General features: G+C 51.9%; 1 protein-coding gene across 1 annotated transcript; it reads left to right on the top strand.

Annotated features, from left to right (window-relative positions):
* The first annotated feature begins 8673 nt into the window (after window positions 1-8673).
* LOC119955851 (caspase-14-like) lies at window positions 8674-16349 on the top strand. The gene is given in 8 exon segments (XM_038782490.1): window positions 8674-8838; window positions 11758-11792; window positions 12710-12862; window positions 13032-13197; window positions 13200-13256; window positions 14523-14651; window positions 15060-15169; window positions 16030-16349. Coding segments are annotated over 8 exon segments (777 nt in total). The 5' UTR covers window positions 8674-8819; the 3' UTR covers window positions 16138-16349.
* The last annotated feature ends 9534 nt before the right edge of the window (window positions 16350-25883 follow it).

Here is a 25883-nt window from a genome sequence, read left to right as displayed (position 1 = left end):
CACCCAGAGTGGGAATTTGGAACTTGGTAATTTGGTGCAGTGAGGTAATTCGGTGCAGAGTGGGAGAAGGTGCTTTTTCCAGACTGTTTTGTTCTCTCTCTTCCTTCTGGCCTGTAACTTTTAATCTGCAGGGAGCGAACCAGAGAGCATCCTGGGAAGGTAAGTGATTTTTATTCATTTTTAGTTTTATTACCTTTTCAAATTGTGTGTGGGGGGGGGGGGGGGGGGGGGGGAACTGAAGTGACATCACAGTAAAGCTGTGACCCGATTGGCTGGTTGGGAATCTACACTAAATTTTAAAATTAAGCATTGTTAAACTAATTAAACATAATTACTTATTACTTAATGATAATTTAGAGGGGTATCTAAGCCAGTGATCGGAGAATACTGTATTCAGCTTTCACGTTTATAGTAGAAATCTAGTCCGAGAAAACATATAGTTAACAGTAACTGTTTTTACATTTTTAAAAAAATGTTTTAATTTACTAATGAATTGACGCAATGTCAATTAGAGGGGTGCAGTGCTCGGACTGTGAGATGTGGCAGGTCCGGGAGGCTTCCAGCATCCCGGATGGCTTCATCTACAGAAAGTGCACCCAACTGGAGCTCCTCACAGACCGCATGGTTCGGTTGGAGCAGCAGTTGGATGCACTTAGGAGCATGCAGGTGGCGGAAAGCGTCATAGATAGGAGTTATACAGAGGTGGTCACACCCAAGGTGCAGGCAGAGAGATGGGTGACCACCAGAAGGGGCAGGCAGTCAGTGCAGGAATCCCCTGTGGTTGTCTCCCTCTCAAACAGGTGTACCCCTTTGGATACTGTCGGGGGGGATAGCCTATCAGGGGAAAACAGCAGCAGCCAGAGCAGTGGCACCACGGCTGGCTCTGATGTTCAGCAGGGAGGGTCAAAGCGAGAAGAGCAATAGTCATAGGGGACTCTATAGTCAGGGGCACAGATAGGCGTTTCTGTGGGCGTGAAAGAGACTCCAGGATGGTATGTTGCCTCCCTGGTGCCAGGGTCCAGGATGTCTCTGAACGGGTAGCGGGCATCCTGAAGGGGGGACAAACAGGCAGAGGTCATTGTGCATATTGGTACTAACGATATAGGCAGGAAGGGGCATGAGGTCCTGCAGCAGGAGTTCAGGGGGCTAGGCAGAAAATTAAAAGACAGGAGATCTAGGGTTGTAATCTCGGGATTACTCCCTGTGCCACGTGCCAGTGAGGCTAGAAATAGGAAGATAAAGCAGCTAAACATGTGGCTAAACAGCTGGTGTAGGAGGGAGGGTTTCCATTATCTGGACCACTGGGACCTCCTCCGGGGCAGGTGTGACCTGTATAAGAAGGACGGGTTGCATCTAAACTGGAGAGGCATAAATATCCTGGCCGCAAGGTTTGCTAGTGTCACACAGGAGTGTTTAAACTAGTATGGCAGGGGGGTGGGTACCGGAGCAATAGGTCAGAAGGTGAAAGCTTTGAGGGAGAACTAGGGAATAGGGCCAGTATGGCTCTGAGGAAGAGCAGACAGGGAGATGTTGCTGAAAACAGCGGGTCTGGTGGCCTGAAGTGCATATGTTTTAATGCAAGAAGTATTACGGGTAAGGCAGATTAACTTAGAGCTTGGATTAGTACTTGGAACTATGATGTTGTTGCCATTACAGAGACCTGGTTGAGGGAAGGACAGGATTGGCAGCAAAACGTTACAGGATTTAGATATTTCAGGAGGGATAGAGGGGGGACGTAAAGGGGGTGCCGTAATTACGCTACTGGTTAGGGAGAATATCACAGCTGTATAGCGGGAGGACACCTCAGAGGGCAGCGAGGCTGTATGGGTAGAGATCAGGAATAAGAAGGGTGCAGTCACAATGTTGGGGGTTTACTACAGGCCTCCCAACAGCCAGCAGGAGATAGAGGAGCAGATAGGTAGACAGATTTTGGAAACGAGTGAAAACAACAGGGTTGTTGTGATGTGAGACTTCAACTTCCCCAATATTGACTGGGACTCACTTAATGCTAGGGGCCTGGATGGGGCAGAGTTTGTAAGGAGCATCCAGGAGGGCTTCTTAAAACAATATGTAGACAATCCAATGAGGGAAGGGGCTGTACTGGACCTGGTATTGGGGAATGAGCCCGGCCAGGTGGTAGAAGTTTCAGTAGGGGAGCATTTCGGGAACAGTGACCACAATTCAGTAAGTTTTAAAGTGCTGCTGGACAAGGATAAGAGTGGTCCTCGGGTGAATGTGCTAAATTGGGGGAAGGCTAATTATAACAATATTAGGCGGGAACTGAAGAACCTAGACTGGGGGCGGATGTTTGAGGGTAAATCAACATCTGACATGTGGGAGGCTTTCAAATGTCAGTTGAAAGGAATTCAGGACCGGCATGTTCCTGTGAGGAAGAAGAATAAATACGGCAAATTTCAGGAACCATGGATAACGAGAGATATTGTCGGCCTCGTCAAAAAGAAAAAGGAGGCATTTGTCAGGGCTAGAAGGCTGGGAACAGATTGAAGCCTGTGTGGAATATAAAGAAAGTAGGAAGGAACTTAAGCAAGGAGTCAGGAGGGTTAGAAGGGGTCACGAAAAGTAATTGGCAAATCAAATGCGTCTGCAATCTTTAAACACTGACAGTTACCTGACAACTGCAGCCGGGAAGCCCACCAAGGAGCAGAAACTCCACATCCTCCACTCATGCGTGGGCACGGGGGTATATTCAATGATTGAGGACGGAAGCGATTTTGACGCGGCCATGGAGATTCTCAAAGGACACTTTCTCCGGCCGGTCAACAAAGTATACGCACGGCATCTCCTGACGACTAGACAACAGTTCCCTGGTGAGTCACTCGGCGAGTTTTACCAGGCCCTCGCAGTTCTAGGGAGAATGTGCGCATGTCTCCAAGTTTCAGCGACTGAGCACATGGAACTTTTAATTAGAGATATTTACGTTGCTGGCGTGCAGTCCCCTTCTATCCGACAACGATTGCTGGAGGAACGCCCTCAGCCTAGCTTAGGCACGGACTCTGGCAACCTCCCTGGAGGTTGCTGACCTGAACGCCCGCGCATACGTCCCCGGCCGCGCAGCAACCCCCTGGACTTCATGGCACTCGCCACCACCGTCCTCCGTGGACCCCGACCACACCCAGGCCTGCGCTGCGGGACATAGAACATAGAACATAGAATGATACAGCGCAGTACAGGCCCTTCGGCCCTCGATGGAAAAAATCTAAAGGCCATCTAACCTACACTATGCCCTTATCATCCATATGCTTATCCAATAAATTTTTAAATGCCCTCAATGTTGGCGTGTTCACTACTGTTGCAGGTAGGGCATTCCACGGCCTCACCACTCTTTGCGTAAAAAACCCACCTCTGACCTCTGTCCTATATCTATTACCCCTCAATTTAAGGCTATGTCCCCTCGTGCTAGCCACCCCCATCCGCGGGAGAAGGCTCTCGCTGTCCACCCTATCTAACCCTCTGATCATTTTGTATGCCTCTATTAAGTCACCTCTTAACCTTCTTCTCTCTAACGAAAACAACCTCAAGTCCATCAGCCTTTCCTCATAAGATTTTCCCTCCATACCAGGCAACATCCTGGTAAATCTCCTCTGCACCCGTTCCAAAGCTTCCACGTCCTTCCTATAATGAGGCGACCAGAACTGTACGCAATACTCCAAATGCGGCCGCTACCAGAGTTTTGTACAACTGCAACATGACCTCATGGCTCCGGAACTCAATCCCTCTACCAATAAAGGCCAACACACCATAGGCCTTCTTCACAACCCTATCAACCTGGGTGGCAACTTTCAGGGATCTATGTACATGGACACCGAGATCCCTCTGCTCATCCACACTACCAAGAATTTTACCATTAGCCAAATATTCCGCATTTCTGTTATTCTTTCCAAAGTGAATCACCTCACACTTCTCCACATTGAACTCCATTTGCCACCTCTCAGCCCAGCTCTGCAGCTTATCTATGTCCCTCTGTAACCTGCAGCATCCTTCCGCACTGTCTACAACTCCACCGACTTTAGTGTCGTCTGCAAATTTACTCACCCATCCTTCTGCGCCCTCCTCTAGGTCATTTATAAAAATGACAAACAGCAACGGCCCCAGAACAGATCCTTGTGGTACGCCACTCGTAACTGAACTCCATTCTGAACATTTCCCATCAACTACCACTTTCTGTCTTCTTTCAACTAGCCAATTTCTGATCCACATCTCTAAATCACCCTCAATCCCCAGCCTCCGTATTTTCTGCAATAGCCGACCGTGGGGAACCTTATCAAACGCTTTACTGAAATCCATATACACCACATCAACTGCTCTACCCTCGTCTACCTGTTCAGTCACCTTCTCAAAGAACTCGATAAGGTTTGTGAGGCATGACCTACCCTTCACAAAACCATGCTGACTGTCCCTAATCATATTATTCCTATCTAGATGATTATAAATCGTATCTTTTATAATCCTCTCCAAGACTTTACCCACCACAGACGTTAGGCTCACCGGCCTATAGTTACCAGAGTTATCTCTACTCCCCTTCTTGAACAAAGGGACCACATTTGCTATCCTCCAGTCCTCTGGCACTATTCCTGTAGCCAATGATGACCTAAAAATCAAAGCCAAAGGCTCAGCAATCTCTTCCCTGGCTTCCCAGAGAATCCTAGGATAAATCCCATCCGGCCCCGGGGACTTATCTATTTTCACCTTGTCCAGAATTGCCAACACTTCTTCCCTACGCACCTCAATGCCATCTATTCTAATAGCCTGGGTCTCAGCATTCTCCTCCACAATATTATCTTTTTCTTGAGTGAATACTGACGAAAAGTATTCATTTAGTATCTCGCTTATCTCCTCAGCCTCCACACACAACTTCCCATCCACTGTCCTTGACTGGCCCTACTCTTACCCTAGTCATTCTTTTATTCCTGACATACCTATAGAAAGCTTTTGGGTTTTCCTTGATCCTACCTGCCAAAGACTTCTCATGTCCCCTCCTTGCTCGTCTCAGCTCTCTCTTTAGATCCTTCCTCGCTTCCTTGTCAAGCGCCCCAACTGAAACTTCACGCCTCATCTTCACATAGGCCTCCTTCTTCCTCTTAACAAGAGATTCCACTTCTTTGGTAAACCACGGTTCCCTCGCTCGACCCCTTCCTCCCTGTCTGACTGGTACGTACTTATCAAGAACATGCAATAGCTGTTCCTTGAACAAGCTCCACATGTCCAGTGTGCCCAACCCTTGCAGCCTACTTCTCCAACCAACACATCCTAAGTCATGTCTAATGGCATCATAATTGCCCTTCCCCCAGCTATAACTCTTGCCCTGCGGGGTATACTTATCCCTTTCCATCACTAACGTAAAGGTCACCGAATTGTGGTCACTGTTTCCAAAGTGCTCACCTACCTCCAGATCTAACACCTGGCCTGGTTCATTACCCAAAACCAAATCCAATGTGGCCTCGCCTCTTGTTGGCCTGTCAACATATTGTGTCAGGAAACCCTCCTGCACACATTGTACAAAGAATGACCCATCTAATGTACTCGAACTATATCTTTTCCAGTCAATATTTGGAAAGTTAAAGTCTCCCATAACAACTACCCTGTTACTTTCGCTCTTTTCCAGAATCATCTTCGCCATCCTTTCCTCTACATCCCTAGAACTATTAGGTGGCCTATAGAAAACTCCCAACAGGGTGACCTCTCCTTTCCTGTTTCTAACCTCAGCCCATACTACCTCAGAAGAAGAGTCCCCATCGAGCATCCTTTCCGCCACCGTAATACTGTCCTTGACTAGCAGTGCCACACCTCCCCCTCTTTTGCCCCCTTCTCTGAGCTTACTAAAACACCTAAACCCCGGAACCTGCAACAACCATTCCTGTCCCTGCTCTATCCATGTCTCTGAAATGGCCACAACATCGAAGTCCCAGGTACCAACCCATGCTGCCAGTTCCCCTACCTTATTTCGTATACTCCTGGCATTGAAGTAGACACACTTCAAACCACCTACCTGAACACTGGCACCCTCCTGCGAAGTCAAATCTGTGCTCCTGACCTCTATACTCTCAATCCCCCGTACCCCAAAACTACAATCCAGGTTCCCATGCCCCTGCTGAATTAGTTTAAACCCCCCAAAGAGCACTAACAAATCTCCCCCCCAGGATATTGGTGCCCCTCAGGTTCAGATGTAGACCATCCTGTCTATAGAGGTCCCACCTTCCCCAGAAAGAGCCCCAGTTATCCAGAAATCTGAATCCCTCCCGCCTGCACCATCCCTGTAGCCACGTGTTTAATTGCTCTCTCTCCCTATTCCTCATCTCACTATCACGTGGCACGGGCAACAACCCAGAGATAACAACTCTGTTTGTTCTCGCTCTGAGCTTCCATCCTAGCTCCCTAAAGGCCTGCCTGACATCCTTGTCCCCTTTCCTACCTATGTCGTTAATGCCAATGTGGACTACGACTTGGGGCTGCTCCCCCTCCCCCTTAAGGACCCGGAAAACACGATCCGAGACATCACGTACCCTTGCACCTGGGAGGCAACATACCAAACGTGAGTCTCTCTCGCTCCCACAAAATCTCCTATCTGTGCCCCTGACTATTGAGTCCCCAATTACTAATGCTCTGCTCCTCTCCCCCCTTCCCTTCTGATCAACAGGGACAGACTCCGTGCTAGAGTCCCGCACCCCATGGCTTACCCCTGGTAAGTCGTCCCCCCCCACAAGTATCCAAAACGGTATACTTGTTACTCAGGGGAACGACCGCAGGGGGTCCCTGCACTGACTGCTTCTTCCCAGTCCCTCTTACAGTTACCCATCTATCTCCAGTCTTTGGTGTAACTACTTCCCTGAAGCTCCTATCTATGACCCCCTCTGCCTCCCGAATGATCCGAAGTTCATCCAGCTCAAGCTCCAGGTCCCTAACACGGTTTTTGAGGAGCTGGAGTTGGGTGCACTTCCCACAGATGAAATCAGCAGGGACACTGACGGCGTCCCTCACCTCAAACATTCTGCAGGAGGAGCATTGTACTGCCTTCCCTGACATCACCTCTAGATTTAAAAAAAAACAAGAAAAAGAAAAAGAAAGGAAGAGCTTACCTGATATTACCTCAAACCCTGCTCCCGCTGAAAGGTAAGCAAATTTAAAGGCACTCACTCACCTTCACGACAGGCCCCTGCTCCCGCTTCCCAACCACCGTGGGGTGGGGGGGTTGGTTAGAGGAGGAGGTAGGGTGGGAAACACTCACGAAGTGTTTCGGGTTTAACTGTCACTTGCCAACAGCCTCTCCACAAACCACCTTCAACTTAGGCTGACCGCACTGCACGTTTGCAAATTTCCCCAGAACAGCTGATCAGTAGCTCTGCTCTGCTGCCCTCTGCTGGATGGGATGCTCCGACAAACTAGCGGGGCCCCGTTGCTATTTTTGCGGCCTCTCCAAGCACCCCCGCCCGCGCTGCCCGGCCCACTCCGCTCTGTGTAAGATCTGCGGGAAGAAGGGCCACTACACGGTGGTCTGCCAGACCAAGTCGGTCACTGCTGTTACGCACAGCGACCGCGGATCGCCCTCCCCGGGCCCCCCTAGGGCCCAGTGCCGCGCACCAACCTCTCCGGCCCCCGCAATGGCCCCACGGTCCTCCCGACCCTCGCTCCCAGCTGCCCCGACCGGCCCGCAGACACCGCTGACACGGCCCCCAGCCGCCACAAGGTTCCCATGGGCACCACCATCTTGGGCCCCGGACGCCATGTGCGGGCCATGGGCGCCTCCATCTTGGGGCCCCGGCTCCACGTGCGGGTCCTGGGCGGGTCACGTTGCCTTTTTTAACCTACTGTAAATATGGCAGTCAGTGAGGTTGCCCTCTTTCCTTTAGATATCGATATTATATTGCTCAGAGTCGCCAGGTATCAATGATCCCACCACAAGGTTCAGCCGGGTATCCATCAAAGAGCCAAACACCAGTTAGTTAGTTCAAGGTCAAGGGGACTTTATTTACACACAATTAATCATGCAACATAAACACTACAAGTTAAACTACACCTATCGACTATGACAACCTGTACTTAACTTCAGGCACCCGGCTTAGATCAGAGGAACAGTGGCCGTTGTTCGATTCTGGATCTATCGGGTTCGAAGGACTAACTGCTGCTCAGCTGGGCTCAACCGCCTGGTAGCGGACGTTGAACTTGGACTTGCTTCTGTTGGTGCTGCGATTGGAGATGGACGTTGCCGGGGCGCCATGTCCAAGAGAGGCCGAACACATGGTGGACTCTCTTTTTATGCTTGGGGGGTTTCGCGCTTATTTGGGCGGTCCTTCAGTGTGGACCCCACTAATCGGGTGATCCCTGATCACTATGTTCGATTCGAACCAATAAATGAATAAATGGGCGGGGGCCTTGATGGCCGGGCCTGTCCCTAGCGGTCATTGACCTTGTTGCTTATGCTTCCCTAGTACAGGGAGAGGCGCCGAAATGTCTGGGGCTGTATCGGTTACTCGAGTATCAATCCTTTGTCTGTCGGAGATGGGCCAGCAAATGCAAATCGGTTGGGGGGTTTCGATGCCGTCTGGGTTCCTCACTCGCAAATATACATTCGGGCAGAGCCGGCCTGGAATCTCGCATTGTCCATTTTACCCACGATGCTTTGCGACCTTCCCTGTTCCTGGTTGAAAGTGGCCATCCCAGATGGCTACAATCAGCCTGGGCAACAAGGAGTTAAGGAGAAGTTTTGAGAAGTGAAACTATATTACGCTATGTCGCAACATGAACTTTAATCTTTATCAAGGAGAAAGCGAAGTCATTGAGCCGTGTTAAGGGAAGGATCTCCGATGGCCTCGCACGGGAAAGGTATACATCACCTCATGAAGGGCCAATCCATACGATTAGAGTTAGTGAGGTGGGCGGTAATCTGGCTTTGGGATCGGGATAGACGGCGAGGACACATGGACTGGGGATTGAATCAGACGTTTTGGGAAAGGTAGGGAAGATTTGGGAAGGGTGCCAGCCTCACGCAATCGACATCCATGATTCCGGTGAACGGAACTGGGTCTATTGCATCCACGATTCCTGACGATTGCGATGTTGGGCAGGACAGTAAGCTGTGGGGAGGATAGAGAGAGGCTGGAAAGGATTATGGACAGGTTAAATGAGTGTGAAAAAAGAGCTAACAAATGAAACATCCCATCTGTCTGTGTGTGTGTCTCTCTCTTGGCTGGACGAGGTTACAGAGATAGGGAGGGTTGTAGGGGCTGGAGGAGGTTACAGAGATAGGGAGGGTTGTAGGGGATGGAGGAGGTTACAGAGCTAGGGAGGATTGTCGGGGCTGGAGGAGTTACAGAGATAGGGAGGGTCGTAGGGAGCTGGAGGAGGTTACAGAGATAGGGAGGGTTATAGGGGCTGGAGGAGGTGACCGAGGTAGGGAGGGTTGTTGGGGCTGGAGGAGGTTACAGAGATAGGGAGGGTTGTAGGGCTGGAGGAGGTTACAGAGATGGGGAGGGTTGTTGGGGCTGGAGGAGGTTACAGAGATAGGGAGGGTAGTAGAGGCTGGAGGAGGTTACAGAGATAGGGAGGGTTGTAGGGGCTGGAGGAGGTTACAGAGATAGGGAGGGTTGTAGGGGCTGGAGGAGGTTACAGAGATAGGGAGGGTTGTAGGGGCTGGAGGAGGTTACAGAGCTAGGGAGGGTTGTAGAGGCTGGAGGAGGTGACCGAGATAGGGAGGGTTGTCGGGGCTGGAGGAGGTTACAGAGATAGGGAGGGTTGTCAGGGCTGGAGGAGGTTACAGAGATAGGGAGGGTTGTAGGGGCTGGAGGAGGTTACAGAGATAGGGAGGGTTGTAGGGGCTGGATGAGGTTACAGAGATAGGGAGGGTTGTCAGGGCTGGAGGAGGTTACAGGGATAGGGAGGGTTGTAGGGGCTGGAGGAGGTTACAGAGATAGGGAGGGTTGTAGGGGGTTGGAGGAGGTTACAGAGATAGGGAGGGTTGTCGGGGGTGGCAGAGGCTGCAGAGATAGGGAGGGTTGTTGGGGGTGGCAGAGGCTGCAGAGATAGGGACGGTGTAGGGGCTGGAGGAGGTTACAGAGATAGGGAGGGTTGTCAGGACTGGAGGAGGTTACATAGGGAGGGTTGTCGGGACTGGAGGAGGTTACAGAGATCGGGAGGGTTGTAGGGGCTGGAGGAGGTTACAGAGATAGGGAGGGATGTAGGGGCTGGAGGAGGTTACAGAGATAGGGAGGGTTGTAGGGGCTGGAGGAGGTTACAGAGATAGGGAGGGTTGTCGGGGTGACAGAGGCTGCAGAGATAGGGAGGGTTGTCGGGGGTGGCAGAGGCTGCAGAGATAGGGACGGTGTAGGGGCTGGAGGAGGTTACAGAGATAGGGAGGGTTGTCAGGGACTGGAGGAGGTTACAGAGATAGGGAGGGTTGTCGGGACTGGAGGAGGTTACAGAGATCGGGAGGGTTGTAGGGGCTGGAGGAGGTTACAGAGATAGGGAGGGTTGTAGGGGCTGGAGGAGGTTACAGAGATAGGGAGGGTTGTAGGGGCTGGAGGAGGTTACAGAGATAGGGAGGGTTGTAGGGGCTGGATGAGGTTACAGAGATAGGGAGGGTTGTAGGGAGCTGGAGGAGGTTACAGAGATAGGGAGGGTTGTAGGGGCTGGAGGAGGTTACAGAGATAGGGAGGGTTGTAGGGGCTGGAGGAGGTTACAGAGATAGGGAGGGTTGTAGGGGCTGGAGGAGGTTACAGAGATAGGGAGGATTGTAGGGGCTGGAGGAGGAGGTTACAGAGATAGGGAGGGTTGTCAGGGCTGAAGGAGGTTACAGAGATAGGGAGGGTTGTAGGGGCTGGAGGAGGTTACAGAGATAGGGAGGGTTGTAGGGGGTTGGAGGAGGTTACAGAGATAGGGAGGGTTGTAGGGGCTGGAGGAGGTTACAGAGATAGGGAGGGTTGTAGGTGTTGGAGGAGGTTACAGAGATAGGGAGGGTTGTCGGGGCTGGAGGAGGTTACAGAGATAGGGAGGGTTGTAGGGGCTGGAGGAGGTTACAGAGATATGGAGGGTTGTAGGGGCTGGAGGAGGAGGTTACAGAGATAGGGAGGGTTGTAGGGGCTGGAGGAGGTTACAGAGATAGGGAGGGTTGTAGGGGCTGGAGGAGGTTACAGAGATAGGGAGGGTTGTAGGTGCTGGAGGAAGTTACAGAGATAGGGAGGGTTGTAGGTGTTGGAGGAAGTTACAGAGATAGGGAGGGTTGTAGGTCTTGGAGGAGGTTACAGAGATAGGGAGGGTTGTAGGGGCTGGAGGAGGTTACAGAGATAGGGAGGGTTGTAGGGGCTGGAGGAGGAGGTTACAGAGATAGGGAGGGTTGTAGGGGCTGGAGCAGGTTACAGAGATAGGGAGGGTTGTAGGGGCTGGAGGAGGTTACAGAGATAGGGAGGGTTGTAGGTGCTGGAGGAAGTTACAGAGATAGGGAGGGTTGTAGGTGTTGGAGGAGGTTACAGAGATAGGGAGGGTTGTAGGGGCTGGAGGAGGTTACAGAGATAGGGAGGGTTGTAGGGGCTGGAGGAGGTTACAGAGATAGGGAGGGTTGTAGGGGGTGGCAGAGGCTACAGAGATAGGGAAAGAGATGAGGCTGTGGGGTGATTTGGTGAAAAACTCAATGGAGAAGAGTGATTGACTATTCCTACACAAGACACAGTGGGCCAAATGGCCAGTTTCTGTTTTAGGGAATTTAGTAAGTTGCTGCTTCTCATCTGATGCTATGGTTTCTATTGACAGATGCTGGCGATAGTGCAGAAGCAAGTTTGGACAAGGTACTGGGACTCTTTGATATTAGATTTATATTTGTATTTTTGGAGGGCCAGCTCCGAGCCTGCCCCCCAGTGGCTGAAGGTGGAGGGTGCGGGCGAGTGATGACGTGTACTGGGTGGAACAAGCAGGCAGCGTTGCTCTGGTGGGGTCACACCCGACTGCTTGGCCCAGCACAGACTGGGATTGGAGCCAAGGCCTTTCCTGAATTGGCCTGGTCCGTATTCCGTGGTGACAGGACATGGTCTAGCCTACACGGCCCTCAATTGGGCTGTTGAGCAAGGTGCAGTCAGCGGGGAGCTGTTGTTGAGGGAGGAACGGGGGGGGGGGGGGTTGCTGGGGGGGCACCGTGGTTCAGGGTTTGGGTTTTGCCGTCAGGGGAACGAGGCCCCGCAGCCTCCTCGAGGCCTCACCTTCTGGACTTCAGGAGGGGAGGAAGGTTGGGCGGTGTGAGAAGTGTCGGTGGAATCGCGCATCAGGAGCCCTAGCTGGGCCCCAGGCCTCATCGAGAGGCCTCACCAGGAGAGGAGGCAAGGTGATTGATTGGGGGTTGTGGGGGAGGGGGGGCAGTGGGGCGGGGGGGGGGGGGGGGGAGTTGGATAATTGGGTATCAGGAGCACTAGGCCCAAGGCCTGATCCGGAGGACTAGGCCCAAGGCCTGATCGGGAGGCCTCATCTTGAGGAGAGGAGGCAAGGTGATTGGTTGGGGGGTGGGGGGTGGGGGGGGGGGGGGGGAGTTGGATAATTGGGTATCAGGAGCACTAGGCCCAAGGCCTGATCCGGAGGACTAGGCCCAAGGCCTGATCGGGAGGCCTCACCTTCAGGAGAGGCGGCAGGTTGGGCAGCGGAGATGAGTAAGAGAGGCAGGGAAAGAGTTCAGTGTTCATTCACCAAGAGAATTCCACTAAAATCTGCTTCCCAGGACCGTTACGACATGTCCGGAGATCGACACGCCTTTGTCCTCTGTGTCAAGAAGGACAGGCCCGGTGCTGAGCAGGACCTTGCGATAGTGAAAGACCTCCTGAAGGAGTTTAATTTTGTCGACCGTGAGACTTGCCTTGACCGTGCAAATAAGGTAACATTTGCCATCTTCGTCAGCGAGGATGTTCAGCGGTTTGCGCGGCGGTTGGTGAAACGTTGCGTTTTCTTTGCACGGTGGCTCGTTCCCAAATTACCACCGGTGTTCCCAGTTAATCTTAGGGGTCCTCGCTCTCCCCCGTCTAAACTTTGTTTCATCCATTCAGGAAATAATCCAGGAAGTGGAGAAATTTCGCAACTGGATCAAGAAGTCATCAAATGTCAGTTGCGTGTTTATCTTCATTATGGCCCATGGCAAAGACGGAGCCATTTTCGGGACGGACGGAGGAGAGGGCGTCAAACTGGACGAGATTTTCTCAATGTTCAATAATAAAACTGCCCCCAACTCCAACTCAAACCCAAAGTCTTTGTGATCCAGGCTTGTAGAGGAGGTAAGTGGGAATACGCGAGTGGTGGTGGACAATTAAACAGCTCACTGGGGAGAGGAGGCTCTTCAGATATCCCCATCCTCAATGATGGAGGAACCCAGCACATCAGTGCAAAGGACAAGGCTGAAGCTTTCGCAACAATCTTCAGTCAGAAGTGCTGTGGAGTCAATGGGAATCGGGGGGGGGGGGGGAATCTCCGCTGGTTGGAGTCATACCCGGCACAAAGGAAGATGGTTGTGGTGGTTGGAGGTCAATCATCTCAGCTCCAGGACATCACTGCAGGAGTTCCTCAGGGTCGTGTCCTCAACCCAGCCATCTTCAGCTGCTTCATCACTGACCTCCCTTCCATCATAAGGTCAGAAGTGGGGATGTTTGCGGATGACAGCACAATGTTCAGCACCATTCGCCACTCCTCAGATACTGAAGCAGCCCGTGTCCCAATGCGTGTCCCAACTCACCTCCTGACCCCCCCCCAAAGCCTGTCCACCATCTACAAGGACACAAGTCAGGAGTGTGATGGACTCTCCCACTCGCCTGGATGAGCGCGGCTCTGACAACACTCGAGAAGCTCGACACCATCCAGGGCACAGCAGCCCCCTCCCCCCCCCCACCCCGCTCGATCGACACGCTAACCCCCACCTTCAACACCCACTCCCTCCACCCACCGACACACAGCGGCAGCCGTGTGTACCATCTACAAGATGCACTGCAGCAAAGCGCCAAGGCTCCTTCGACAAGCGTCGCCCAAACCCACCACCTCTACCCCATAGAAGGACAAAGGGGAGGGGGTGGTTGTTGAAGTGGGTTGGGGGGGTCAGAGAGAAAAGATGGTGTGTGTGGAGGGGCGAAGTGAGTGTGGAGGGAAAATGGGTGGAATGGAATGTGGGTGGGGACCTGGGTGGCAATTCAACCACCTGTAGTTCTGAGAGAAAAGTTATTGGTGGGTAATGTCCTTCAGTGTGTGGTAGTCACCACTGTTTGTGTATATCACATACGTGTGATGTAATACAGTCAGGCTCCTGTGCTACAGGTACGGGGGTAGATCCCTGCCTGCTGGCTCCGCCCAGTAGGCGGAGTATAAATGTGTGTGCTCACCGAGCTGCCGCCATTTCGGCAGCAGCTGCAGGAGGCAACACATCTCTGCGTAATAAAGCCTCAATTACTCTCTACTCTCGCCTTGTCGTAATTGATAGTGCATCACAGTGTTTAAGCCGAGCTGGGACTGGAGTTGACTCATCGCCAATCTTTGTTAATCGTTGTTTCTGACAGAAGACAAAGATTTAGGGGTCAGAAAGGCGGCCGGATTTCGATCATTTGGTGGGGAGAATGATGAGGAAACTGTACCAGTGACGCTGCCAATAATGACAGACACCTTCACCATCTATCCTGCACTGCCTGGTGAGTACATTCCTTTCAATCCGAGAGAAAATAATCCACACTCACAATGCACACACACAAACGTGCACACATTCGCACTCACTCGCAATACTCACACTCACTCACTATCAATACTCACACACTCACTCACAATACACACACAGACAAACACACACACAGTCATCCAGGAACTGGCCCCTCGTGAAACATTGACCTCAAGGGGAAATTAGGGATAGGCCATCAATGCTGGTTTCCCCAGCAACACCCACATCCCATGAATAACAAAAATCAATCCTCTGTCCATGCTAATATATCATCCCCAACACCCTCAGCTCTAGTGTGACACCTTTGCAAAACAGAAGTCCTGAAACATAACATTAGGTGTCAAAGTTGCCTTTGGAAATTTGAACTGTCTAATTGCCTGTGCAGGTTACGTGGCGTACCGTTACCCTGACAAAGGGTCAGTAATGATCATCAAAATGGATGAAGTCTTCAGGGATTTCCACAGCCAGTTACACCTCTACGATCTCTTTGTCAAGGTCAGTGGATCCAAGGTCACGGTGCCAAGATTCACATTGGTCATTAACAGGGTCTCTCCAAATGTGTCAGGCTCAACGGATTGGTCAGTTTGTTCATCAGCAGATCCGGTGTTCAGTTACGAATGGTCAGTGCAAGGACACATGGTGACCATCTCGAAGCCTTAAGGAATGTCTCGATGATGGCTGTTACTGCCTTCCTCAGCACTGACCCTCCGACAGTGCGACGCTCCCTCAGCACTGACCCTCCGACAGTGCGGCGCTCCCTCAGCACTGACCCTCCGACAGTGCGCCGCTCCCTCAGCACTGACCCTCCGACAGTGCGGCGCTCCCTCAGCACTGACCCTCCGACAGTGCGGCGCTCCCTCAGCACTGACCCTTCCGACAGTGCGGCGCTCCCTCAGCACTGAACCTCCGACAGTGCGGCGTTCCCTCAGCACTGAACCTCCGACAGTGCTGCGCTCCCTCAGACTGGTTGAGGTGATTGATGCCAATGTCCTTACCCAGTCAAAGGAGGAGTGGTGGTGGTGGGCGGGGAGAGGGGGGTGGGCGGGCACACCCGGAGCAGGGTGGAGGGTGGAGGGCAGGTGGAATGACAGCAATGAGGAAAGTGATAGGTGCGATGGGAGGGGAGATGAAACCATGGTGGGGAAGGAGTCCGGTGTGGGGCAGAAACAGCGACAGAGAGCAGAGGGGCCAAATGGCCTGTCCCGGTCTGTGAATGTTTGACGGGGCGATTCAGAAAGCCTTGTTGTGCTGGGGAGAGATGAGGGGTGAAGATAGCACTGACTCTGGCATCTCCCTGTGTTCAGACTTTATCAGATATGTTTTGTTTGAGTAAGCCATTCTGAATGTCTTTCCAGGTCAATCAGAGGGTGACTGAAGATGATATGAAATTGAAGTCAGGAAAAATTGTGAAGACGACATTGGTGTTGGAATCTACCCTGACCAAGGCTCTGTACCTCGATTAGCAAAATGCTTCACTTGCTCAGCACTGCTGGAGAAGTACTGCTAATGCTGGAAAGGCGGATCATTCTGGGAACGCTCGGCACCTCAAAACCAGGTCTGCAGCCTGGGGACAGAGATAACTGTTCTGTTTGAGCCCACGGAGTGTGCCGCCTCCGTTTGTTCTGTATAATTTTATTGCTTAATAAATCCAGGTAATAAATCTTAACCTGATGCACCTCCCAGTCCTGTTCATGTCTTGACCAATAGCAGAGACCGGCGATTATTGGAGCTTGAGGCGTCGATCCTTTGAGTTGAACTGAGTTTATCTGTAGTTTTGGGGGCTCACAGGGGGTTCACGGATCACCCGGCGTGAACGGCCAGAGAGAGTCATTTGAAGAGGCAATGTGATTCGAGATTGAGGAAATCATGAGATTGGACTGGGTGGGATATTAAACGGTGCGGGGAGAGTGGGATTAGACTGGGTGGGATATTAAAGGGTGCGGGGAGTGAGGGGGAGAGTGGGATTAGACTGGGTGGGATATTAAAGGGTGCGGGGAGTGAGGGGAGAGTGGGATTAGACTGGGTGGGATATTAAAGGATGCGGGGAGTGAGGGGGAGAGTGGGATTAGACTGGGTTGGATATTAAAGGGTGCGGGGAGTGAGGGGGGAGAGTGGGATTGGACTGGGTGGGATATTAAAGGGTGTGGGGAGTGAGCGGGAGAGTGGGATTAGACTGGGTGGGATATTAAAGGGTGCAGGGAGTGAGCGGGAGAGTGGGATTAGACTGGGTGGGATATTAAAGGGTGCGGGGTGTGAGGGGGAGAGTGGGATTAGACTGGGTGGGATATTAAAGGGTGCGGGGAGTGAGGGGAGAGGGGATTAGACTGGGTGGGATATTAAAGGGTGCGGGGAGTGAGGGGGATTAGACTTGGTGGGATATTAAAGGGGGGGAGTGAGGAGGAGAGTGGGATTGGACTGGGTGGGATATTAAACGGTGCGGGGAGAGTGGGATTAGACTGGGTGGGATATTAAAGGGTGCGGGGAGTGAGGGGGAGAGTGGGATTAGACTGGGTGGGATATTAAAGGGTGCGGGGAGTGAGGGGAGAGTGGGATTAGACTGGGTGGGATATTAAAGGATGCGGGAGTGAGGGGGAGAGTGGGATTAGACTGGGTTGGATATTAAAGGGTGCGGGGAGTGGGAGGTGAGGGGAGATGGGATTGGACTGGGTGGGATATTAAAGGGGTGGGGAGTGAGCGGGAGAGTGGGATTAGACTGGGTGGGATATTAAAGGGTGCGGGGAGTGAGGGGGAGAGTGGGATTAGACTGGGTGGGATATTAAAGGGTGCGGGGTGTGAGGGGGGAGAGTGGGATTAGACTGGGTGGGATATTAAAGGGTGCGGGGAGTGAGGGGGAGAGTGGGATTAGACTGGGTGGGATATTAAAGGGTGCGGGGAGTGAGGGGGATTAGACTTGGTGGGATATTAAAGGGTGCGGGAGTGAGGAGGAGAGTGGGATTGGACTGGGTGGGATATTAAAGGGTGCGGGGAGTGAGTGGGAGAGTGGGATTAGACTGGGTGGGATATTAAAGGGTGCTTAGAGTGAGGGGGAGAGTGGGATTAGACTGGGTGGGATATTAAACGGGTGCAGGGAGTTAGGGGGGAGTGGGATTAGACTGGGTGGGATATTAAAGGGTGCGGGGTGTGAGGGGGAGAGTGGGATTAGACTGGGTGGGATATTAAAGGGTGCGGGGAGTGAGGGGGAGAGTGGGATTAGACTGGGTGGGATATTAAAGGGTGCTTAGAGTGAGGGGAGAGTGGGATTAGACTGGGTGGGATATTAAACGGTGCAGGGAGTGAGGGGGGAGTGGGATTAGACTGGGTGGGATATTAAAGGGTGCGGGGTGTGAGGGGGAGAGTGGGATTAGACTGGGTGGGATATTAAAGGGTGCGGGGAGTGAGGGGGAGAGTGGGATTAGACTGGGTGGGATATTAAAGGGTGCGGGGAGTGAGGGGGATTAGACTTGGTGGGATATTAAAGGGTGCGGGAGTGAGGAGGAGAGTGGGATTGGACTGGGTGGGATATTAAAGGGTGCGGGGAGTGAGTGGGAGAGTGGGATTAGACTGGGTGGGATATTAAAGGGTGCTTAGAGTGAGGGGGAGAGTGGGATTAGACTGGGTGGGATATTAAACGGTGCAGGGAGTGAGGGGGGAGTGGGATTAGACTGGGTGGGATATTAAACGGTGCAGGGAGTGAGGGGGGGAGTGGGATTAGACTGGGTGGGATATTAAAGGGTGTGGGGAGTGAGGGGGAGAGTGGGATTAGACTGGGTGGGATATTAAAGGGTGCGGGAGTGAGGGGGGGAGGGGGATTAGACTGGGTGGGATATTAAAGGGTGCGGGGAGTGAGGGGGAGAGTGGGATTAGACTGGGTGGGATATTAAAGGGTGTGGGGTGTGAGGGGGAGAGTGGGATTAGACTGGGTGGGATATTAAAGGGTGCAGGGAGTGAGGGGGGAGTGGGATTAGACTGGGTGGGATATTAAACGGTGCAGGGAGTGAGGGGGGGAGTGGGATTAGACTGGGTGGGATATTAAACGTTGTGGGGAGTAAGGGGGGGGAGTCGGATTAGACTGGGTGGGATATTAAATGCTTAAACAATCAATTGTTTGGCGAATTAGAATTGATTTTGTGATCGCCAAATCACTTGGAAAAGGTGGAAACTAAATAAGTGTATATCTGGGAGGAGCCAGATTCTAACGGAGCACAGTGGGGGGGAGGAATAGCAGCATTTGAAATGCGTGTGCGACTACAGCAAGGAACAAAGGAATGTACAGCACAGGAACAGGCCCTTCGGCCCTCCAAGCCTGTGCCAATCATGCTGCCCGTCTAAACTAAAATATTCTACATCTCCTGGGTCCGTATCCCTCTATTCCCATCCTATTCATGTATTTATCAAGATGCCCCATAAATGTCACTATCGTCCCTGCTTCCACCACCTCCTCCGGCAGCGAGTTCCAGGCACCCACTACCCTCTGTATAAAAAAATTTGCCTCGTACATCTCCTCTAAACCTTGCCCCTCGCACCGTAAACCTGTGCCCCCGAGTAATTGACCCCTCTACCCTGGGAAATAGACTCTGACTATCCGCTCTGTCTACACCCCTGAACCTAGGCACACACACCCTCGACATTCTTTACAATCAGACCATTGCATGCATCTCTCAGACCGTCCATGTAGTAATAATAATAATCTTTTTTTTTTTTTTTTAAAATTTAGATTACCCAATTATTTTTTCCAATTAAGGGGCAATTTAGCGTGGCCAATCCACCTACTCTGCACATTTTTGGGTTGTGGGGGCGAAACCCACGCAGACACGGGGAGAATGTGCAAACTCCACACGGACAGTGACCCAGAGCCGGGATCGAACCTGGGACCTCAGCGCCGTGAGGCGGTTGTGCTAACCACTAGGCCACCGTGCTGCCCCATAATAATAATCTTTATTAGTGTCACACGTCGGCTTACATTAGTGCTGCAATGAAGTTACTGTGAAAGTTATGGAAAGGACTCCAGCTCTTTTGAATCTGACCCGGGGTGATATCTGGCAGCCAGACTGGATCAAGGCAGTGTCTCACCCAGCACATTCTCAAGGGGGCAATTAGGGTTGGCCAACAGATGCTGGGCCCAAGCCAACGACGGCCTCATTGACTCTTACCAACTTTTACAGATGCACCATGGAAAGCATCCCATCTGTCTGCATCACAGCCTGGTATAGCAACTGCTCGGCCCAGGACCGCAAGAAACTTCAGAGAGTCGCGAACACCGCCCAGTCCATCCACACGAACCTGCCTCCCATCCATTGACTCCATCTACACCTCCCGCTGCCGGGGGAAAGCGGGCACCATAATCAAAGACCCCTCCCACCCGGCTTACTCACTCTTCCAACTTCTTCCATCGGGCAGGAGATACAGAAGTCTGAGAACACGCACGAACAGACTCAAAAACAGCTTCTTCCCCGCTGTTACCAGACTCCTAAGCAACCTTCTTGTGGACTGACCTGATCTCTACACACATCTTCTCTACTGAGTAGTACTAGTCCAAAGATGTGCAGGTTGGGTGGATTGGCCATGAAAAATTGTCCAAAATTCTATGACTAACCTAGGACAAAAGTTCGACGCAACATCGTGGGCCGAAGGGCCTGTTCTGTGCTGTATTTCTCTATCTATCTATCTATCTACACTCCTGTAAGCCTCACCCAATGCCTGTGTCTATGTATTTACATTGTGTGTTTATGGATGTCCTATGTTTTTTCATGTATGGAACGTTCTGCCTGGTCTGTACGCAGAACAATACTTTTCACTGTACCTCGGTACATGTGACAGTAAACAAATCCAATCCAAATGAATGAAGTTAAGACGTCTCCCAAAACCAGGTTAAAGTCCAACAGGGTCATTTGCAATCACAAACTTTCAGAGCTGCTCCTTCATCAGGTAAAGTGGAGGCAGATTCACAAACACAGCAAATACAGGAGATACAGGGCAGCACGGTATCACGGCGGTTAGCACAGTTGCTTCACAGCTCCAGGGTCCCAGGTTCGATTCCCGGCTTGGGTCACTGTCTGTGCGGAGTCTGCACGTTCTCCCCATGTCGGCGTGGGCTCCCTCCGGGTGCTCCGGTTTCTTCCCACAGTCCAAAGATGTGCGGCAAAGATTGGCCATGCTGAATTTCCCCTTACCACCCAAAAAAGGTTGGGTGGGGTTCCTGGGTTACGTGGATAGGGTGAAGATGTGGGCTTGGGTAGGGTGCTCTTTCCAAGGGCCGGTGCAGACTCGATGGGCCGAATGGCCTCCTTCTGCACTGTAAATTCTATGACTCTAAAACACAATTGCAAGACAATTGCAGATTGGGATGTGAAGAATGATTGGAATGTAAGGTGAACAGATTTTTACAGGAACAGACAGTGTGAGTGGGGTGAGAGCTAATCAGAGGTAATCGCCACCAACCGAGCCAGATTCAACTTGTGTAAATGCTCCCAACCTCGCGCCACCCGGATTCCAAACTCGCCCCCACTACCTCAAACGGCAACACGCCCAATATCCTCTCCTACCACCTGACCTGAATCAGAAACACATCACCCTTTCCCATGTTTAGTTTATACCCTGAAAACCGACCGAAATTGACCAAAATGTCCATGATACCCCCTATACTTTCCAGTGGGTCTAATATGTACAACAACAGGCCATCTGCATATAGGGACACCCTATGCTCCACTCCCTCCCCCCCACACAATCCCTTTCCAAACCCTAAACACTCTAAGCCCCGTCGCCAGTGGCTCTATCGCCAAGGTTAAAAGCAACGGGGAGAGTGGCCATCCCTGCCTCATCCCCCTGTACAACCGAAAGTACCACAAACTCACCCGATTGGCTCTGAGCCTCGCCATCGGGGCCGGGTGCAACAATCGAATGCAATCTACAAACCCCTGCCCAAACCCGAAACGCCCCAGCACCGCCCACAGATACCCGATCAAAGGCCTGCTCCGCGTCCATCGCGACCACCATAGAACATAGAACAGTACAGCACAGAACAGGCCCTTCGGCCCTCAATGTTGTGCCGAGCCATGATCACCCTACTCAAACCCACGTATCCACCCTATACCCAAAACCCAACAACCCCCCCCCCTTAACCTTACTTTTATTAGGACACTACGGGCAATTTAGCATGGCCAATCCACCTAACCCGCACACCTTTGGACTGTGGGAGGAAACCGGAGCACCCGGAGGAAACCCACGCACACACGGGGAGGACGTGCAGACTCCGCACAGACAGTGACCCAGCCGGGAATCGAACCTGGGACCCTGGAGGTGTGAAGCATTTATGATAACCACCATGCTACCATGCTGCCCCACATTCCGGGGACATCATTATGACATTGAGCAGGCGCCTGATATTGGCCGACATATGCCTCCCTTTTACAAATCCCGTCTGATTTCTCTCTCCCCCCCCCCGTTGGATGTTAACTTTGTGTTTGTGTGACTCCTTACTGCGCTCACCCCAACGCCGGCATCTCCATCCCACCAATGAAGAATGGGAGGTGAACTTTCTTGAAAATATTGGTTTCTGAGAGGCAGAGAGGTAAATGCAGAAAGGATGTTAGGCCATGAGACCATAGGACATTGGAGTGGAAGTCAGCCATTCAGCCCATCGAGTCTGCTCCCCCCAATCAATGAGATCCTGGCTGACCTGATGTGATAATTCTCAACTCCACTTTCCTGCCTTACCCCCGTAACCCTCGACCCCCTCGCTGATTAAAAATCTGTCTCTCTCGGCCTTGAACATACTTAACGACCCGGCCTCTACAGCTCTCTGCGGTAAAGAATTCCACAGATTCACTCCCCTCTGAGAGAAGAAATTCTTCCTCATCTCTGTCCGAAATCCCCCCCCCCCCCGACTCTGAGATTCTGCCCTCTGGTCCCAGACTCTCCCACAAGAGGAAACGTCCTCTCAGCATCGACCCCGCCAACCCCACCCAGAATCCTCTCTGTCTCAATAAGGTCGCCCTCTCGTTCTTCTAAACTCCCAATGGGTACAGGCCCCGGCCTACTCAACCCCTCCTCATAACACAATCCCCCCCATTCCCGGGATCAAGTGAACCTTCTCTGGACTGCCTCCAATGCCGGGATATCTTTCCTTAGATACGGGGATCAAAACTGTTCACAGTATTCCAGGTGTGGTCTAACATGCCTTGTAGAGTTTTAGCAGGTCTTCCCTACTTCTTTATTTTTAAATATTTTTATTCTCCATTTTCTTCAGAATTTACACCCCACCAACAAACAGTAAACGGTAGCGAACACAATGTCAATCCCCTTATCAACAACAACGATCCCATCCTCCCCCCCCCTCCCCCCCCGCCCAAACAGCGGCCCAGCTAACAATATAAGCATCAAATAAAACTATACCTCCCAAGGAGCGATAAAGGGAAAAAGGAATCAGGAATCGCCCCTGGTCACCATTGACATATATAGTTCACACCCCCAACACCCCCCCCCCATAATATTCAATGCCATCCAATCCCCGAAAGAGTACCGTGAATGGCACCCATGAATTGTAGACAGCCCCCCCCCCCCGCTCCAGACTCCTCCCCTCTACTTCCTTTTGTAAACTCCTCCCCCCAACCTCGGTTCCTTCCCCCAACTTTTCACCCCGTCTAGACCAATCGAAACCTGTTCCACCAGGCTCCGATGGCCACAGCCCCTCCCCCCACCTCACTCCCGTTCACTGTCCAGCTTAAAGCGGCCAGCGTGGAAGCCCCCGCCCGGGTCTCCTTCCCCCTTGCCCCGTCCCAGGAAAAACAAGAAATCCCCTTCAGCGCACAACCCCCGCATACACACCCAAGCCCCAAAGAACCATCATTGCAAATGAAAGTCCCAACTCTTCCCTAGTCCAAATATATACAGCGTCGACTCATTTAGTACATACACCAACACGCAGTGAAAGAATAAAGTTACACGAGGCTACATCGATACACGACCCGCTCTGAATCCCGTTTCTCAATTCTGCCACAGTCCTTCTGCCTTCGCAAACTCATCCGCCGCTTCCGCCGTCCCAAAATAAATGTCCTTGGATTTGTCCTCTTCTTAGCTGGATATACTATGCTGCACTGCACCTTGCTGAAGTACAGTGCCTTCTCCACCCGGCTGAAGGCAGCCCGCCTCCTCGCCAGCTCCACCGTAAAGTCCTGGTATATACACATACTCCAGCCCACTGCACTACCCGCTTCTGCTTTGCCCAGCACAGGATATTTGTATATAAATATCTGTAGTGTACCTTTAAGAAATGGGTGTTTATAAATGGGTGTGTATATAAATATCTGTAGTGAGAGTACCTTTAAGAAATGGGTGTTTACTACTGCAGTGATGTGAGAGAGTGGGTGGAGCTGGGCTGTCTGTCAGCTTTTTATTTTTGTTTTTGAGCAGGCTGCAGGATGCGTCTTAGTTTCGTTTTCAGGGTTGGAGCTGAAGCCAGACAGAGCAGGTGTACTGCGTTTCTCTCTGCCATCAAAAGACTATCTCTTGATCATTTGGTGAATTCAGAATTATAAATGTTTTCAGTAGTGAATGTAAACCTAATGTGCTTCTGATAAAGGTTTTGTTTTTAAGTCATATGGATGTTAAAAGGAAAGCTTAAATGATTACTTAGTGTTGTATTCTTTGGGGGTTGTATTTGAATTAATGGTTGCTAAGATGTTCACTGTATGTTTTTGAAAAGGTTAACTTGAGTTCATAGAATAAACATTGTTTTGCTTTAAAAAATACTTTTCCATTTCTGCTGTACCACACCAATAGAGTGGGCCGTGTGCTCCCCATACCACAATCTGGTCAAAGTTGTGGGTCAGGTGAACTCCATGATACACTTTGGGGTTCTCTAAACCCTGGCCCATAACAGTAGGAACAAGCCCCTCCCCCCCCACACCTCTCTCCCAGCAGCTAACAGTGACCAACTCCTTGAAGTAGAACCTAGAACATACAGTGCAGAAGGAGGCCATTTGGCCCATCGAGTCTGCACTGACCCACTTAAGCCCTCACTTCCACCCTATCCCCAGAACCCAATAACCCCTCCTAACCTTTTTGGTCACTCAGGGCAATTTATCATGGCCAATCCACCTAACCTGCACGTCTTTGGACTGTGGGAGGAAACCGGAGCATCCGGAGGAAACCCACGCAGACACGGGGAGGACGTGCAGACTCCACACAGACAGTGACCCAGCGGGGAATCGAACCTGGGACCCTGGAGCTGTGAAGCCACAGTGAGATCCACTTGTGCTACCATGCTGCCCCCTTGGACAATAAATGGTCGCCATCTCTGGTACAGCCCTTCAATTGACCCCCTCACGGTGTACTTGACCTTCTCCAGGTGTAGAAACTCCATTAAGTCACCTCGCTAAGCCGAGGCACTGGGCGGAGTCGTCAACCTCCATCCCAGCAGGACCCATCTCCGAGCAATCAGCGAGGTGAAGGGAAGAACACCTGCCCGCACTCCCGTCCGCATCTCCGGCATGCCCCATACCCCGAAACATGTCTACCGAGGGATAGGGATCAATCCCGATGTGCAGAATCACAATCGTGGTGTTGAATGGAGGAGACCCATCGGCTCATTCGTTTGGGACAGGGCCAAAATATGTGCATATGGTTAGCTGACCCCTTCGAACAGCGCACGCACCTGTCATCCGACCCCGCAAAAATAGCGACTCATTCGTGCTCTGGTCAGGTGTGACCTCAACGTTACCTTAAGTTGGACCAGCTCAGCTTTGCACAGGGGGGGGGGGGGGGGGTGGCGTACACCCTGCAAAGGGCCTGACTCCACACCTCATCCTCCAACATGGGCCCAGCTCCTCCTCCCTCTTGGCTTTCACTCTGTCCACTGAAACCGGGCTGATGTACCATCGCGAGACATGATGAAGATCCAAACTGTGGCTTTAATCAGCTAGTTGTTAGCCCAGTGGTCGACTACAGAGAAAGGCCGACCGCCGGGAAACCTGGTTACTTATACCCCGCCTCGGAGGCGGGGTCTACTTGCCTCTCGACCAGTTGGTGAGAAGTCACATGACTAGTCCCAGCCAATCAGACGAGAGGCACATGACCAGCCAGAGCCAATGGGAGACCAATGCTCTGCACCAATGGCAGTGCTCCCACTCATATCACCACACGGGCCCTCCGCCAGAATCCGGCCATTTATACTAGACGTCCCACCCTCCTCCGGCCCCGCACACGAGAGCAT

The sequence above is a fragment of the Scyliorhinus canicula genome, chromosome 21 (assembly GCF_902713615.1).
Source record: "Scyliorhinus canicula chromosome 21, sScyCan1.1, whole genome shotgun sequence".
Classification (NCBI taxonomy): Eukaryota; Metazoa; Chordata; class Chondrichthyes; order Carcharhiniformes; family Scyliorhinidae; genus Scyliorhinus; species Scyliorhinus canicula.
The sequence above is the reverse complement of the archived record's forward strand: the minus strand, read 5'-3'. Positions and strand labels throughout refer to the sequence as shown.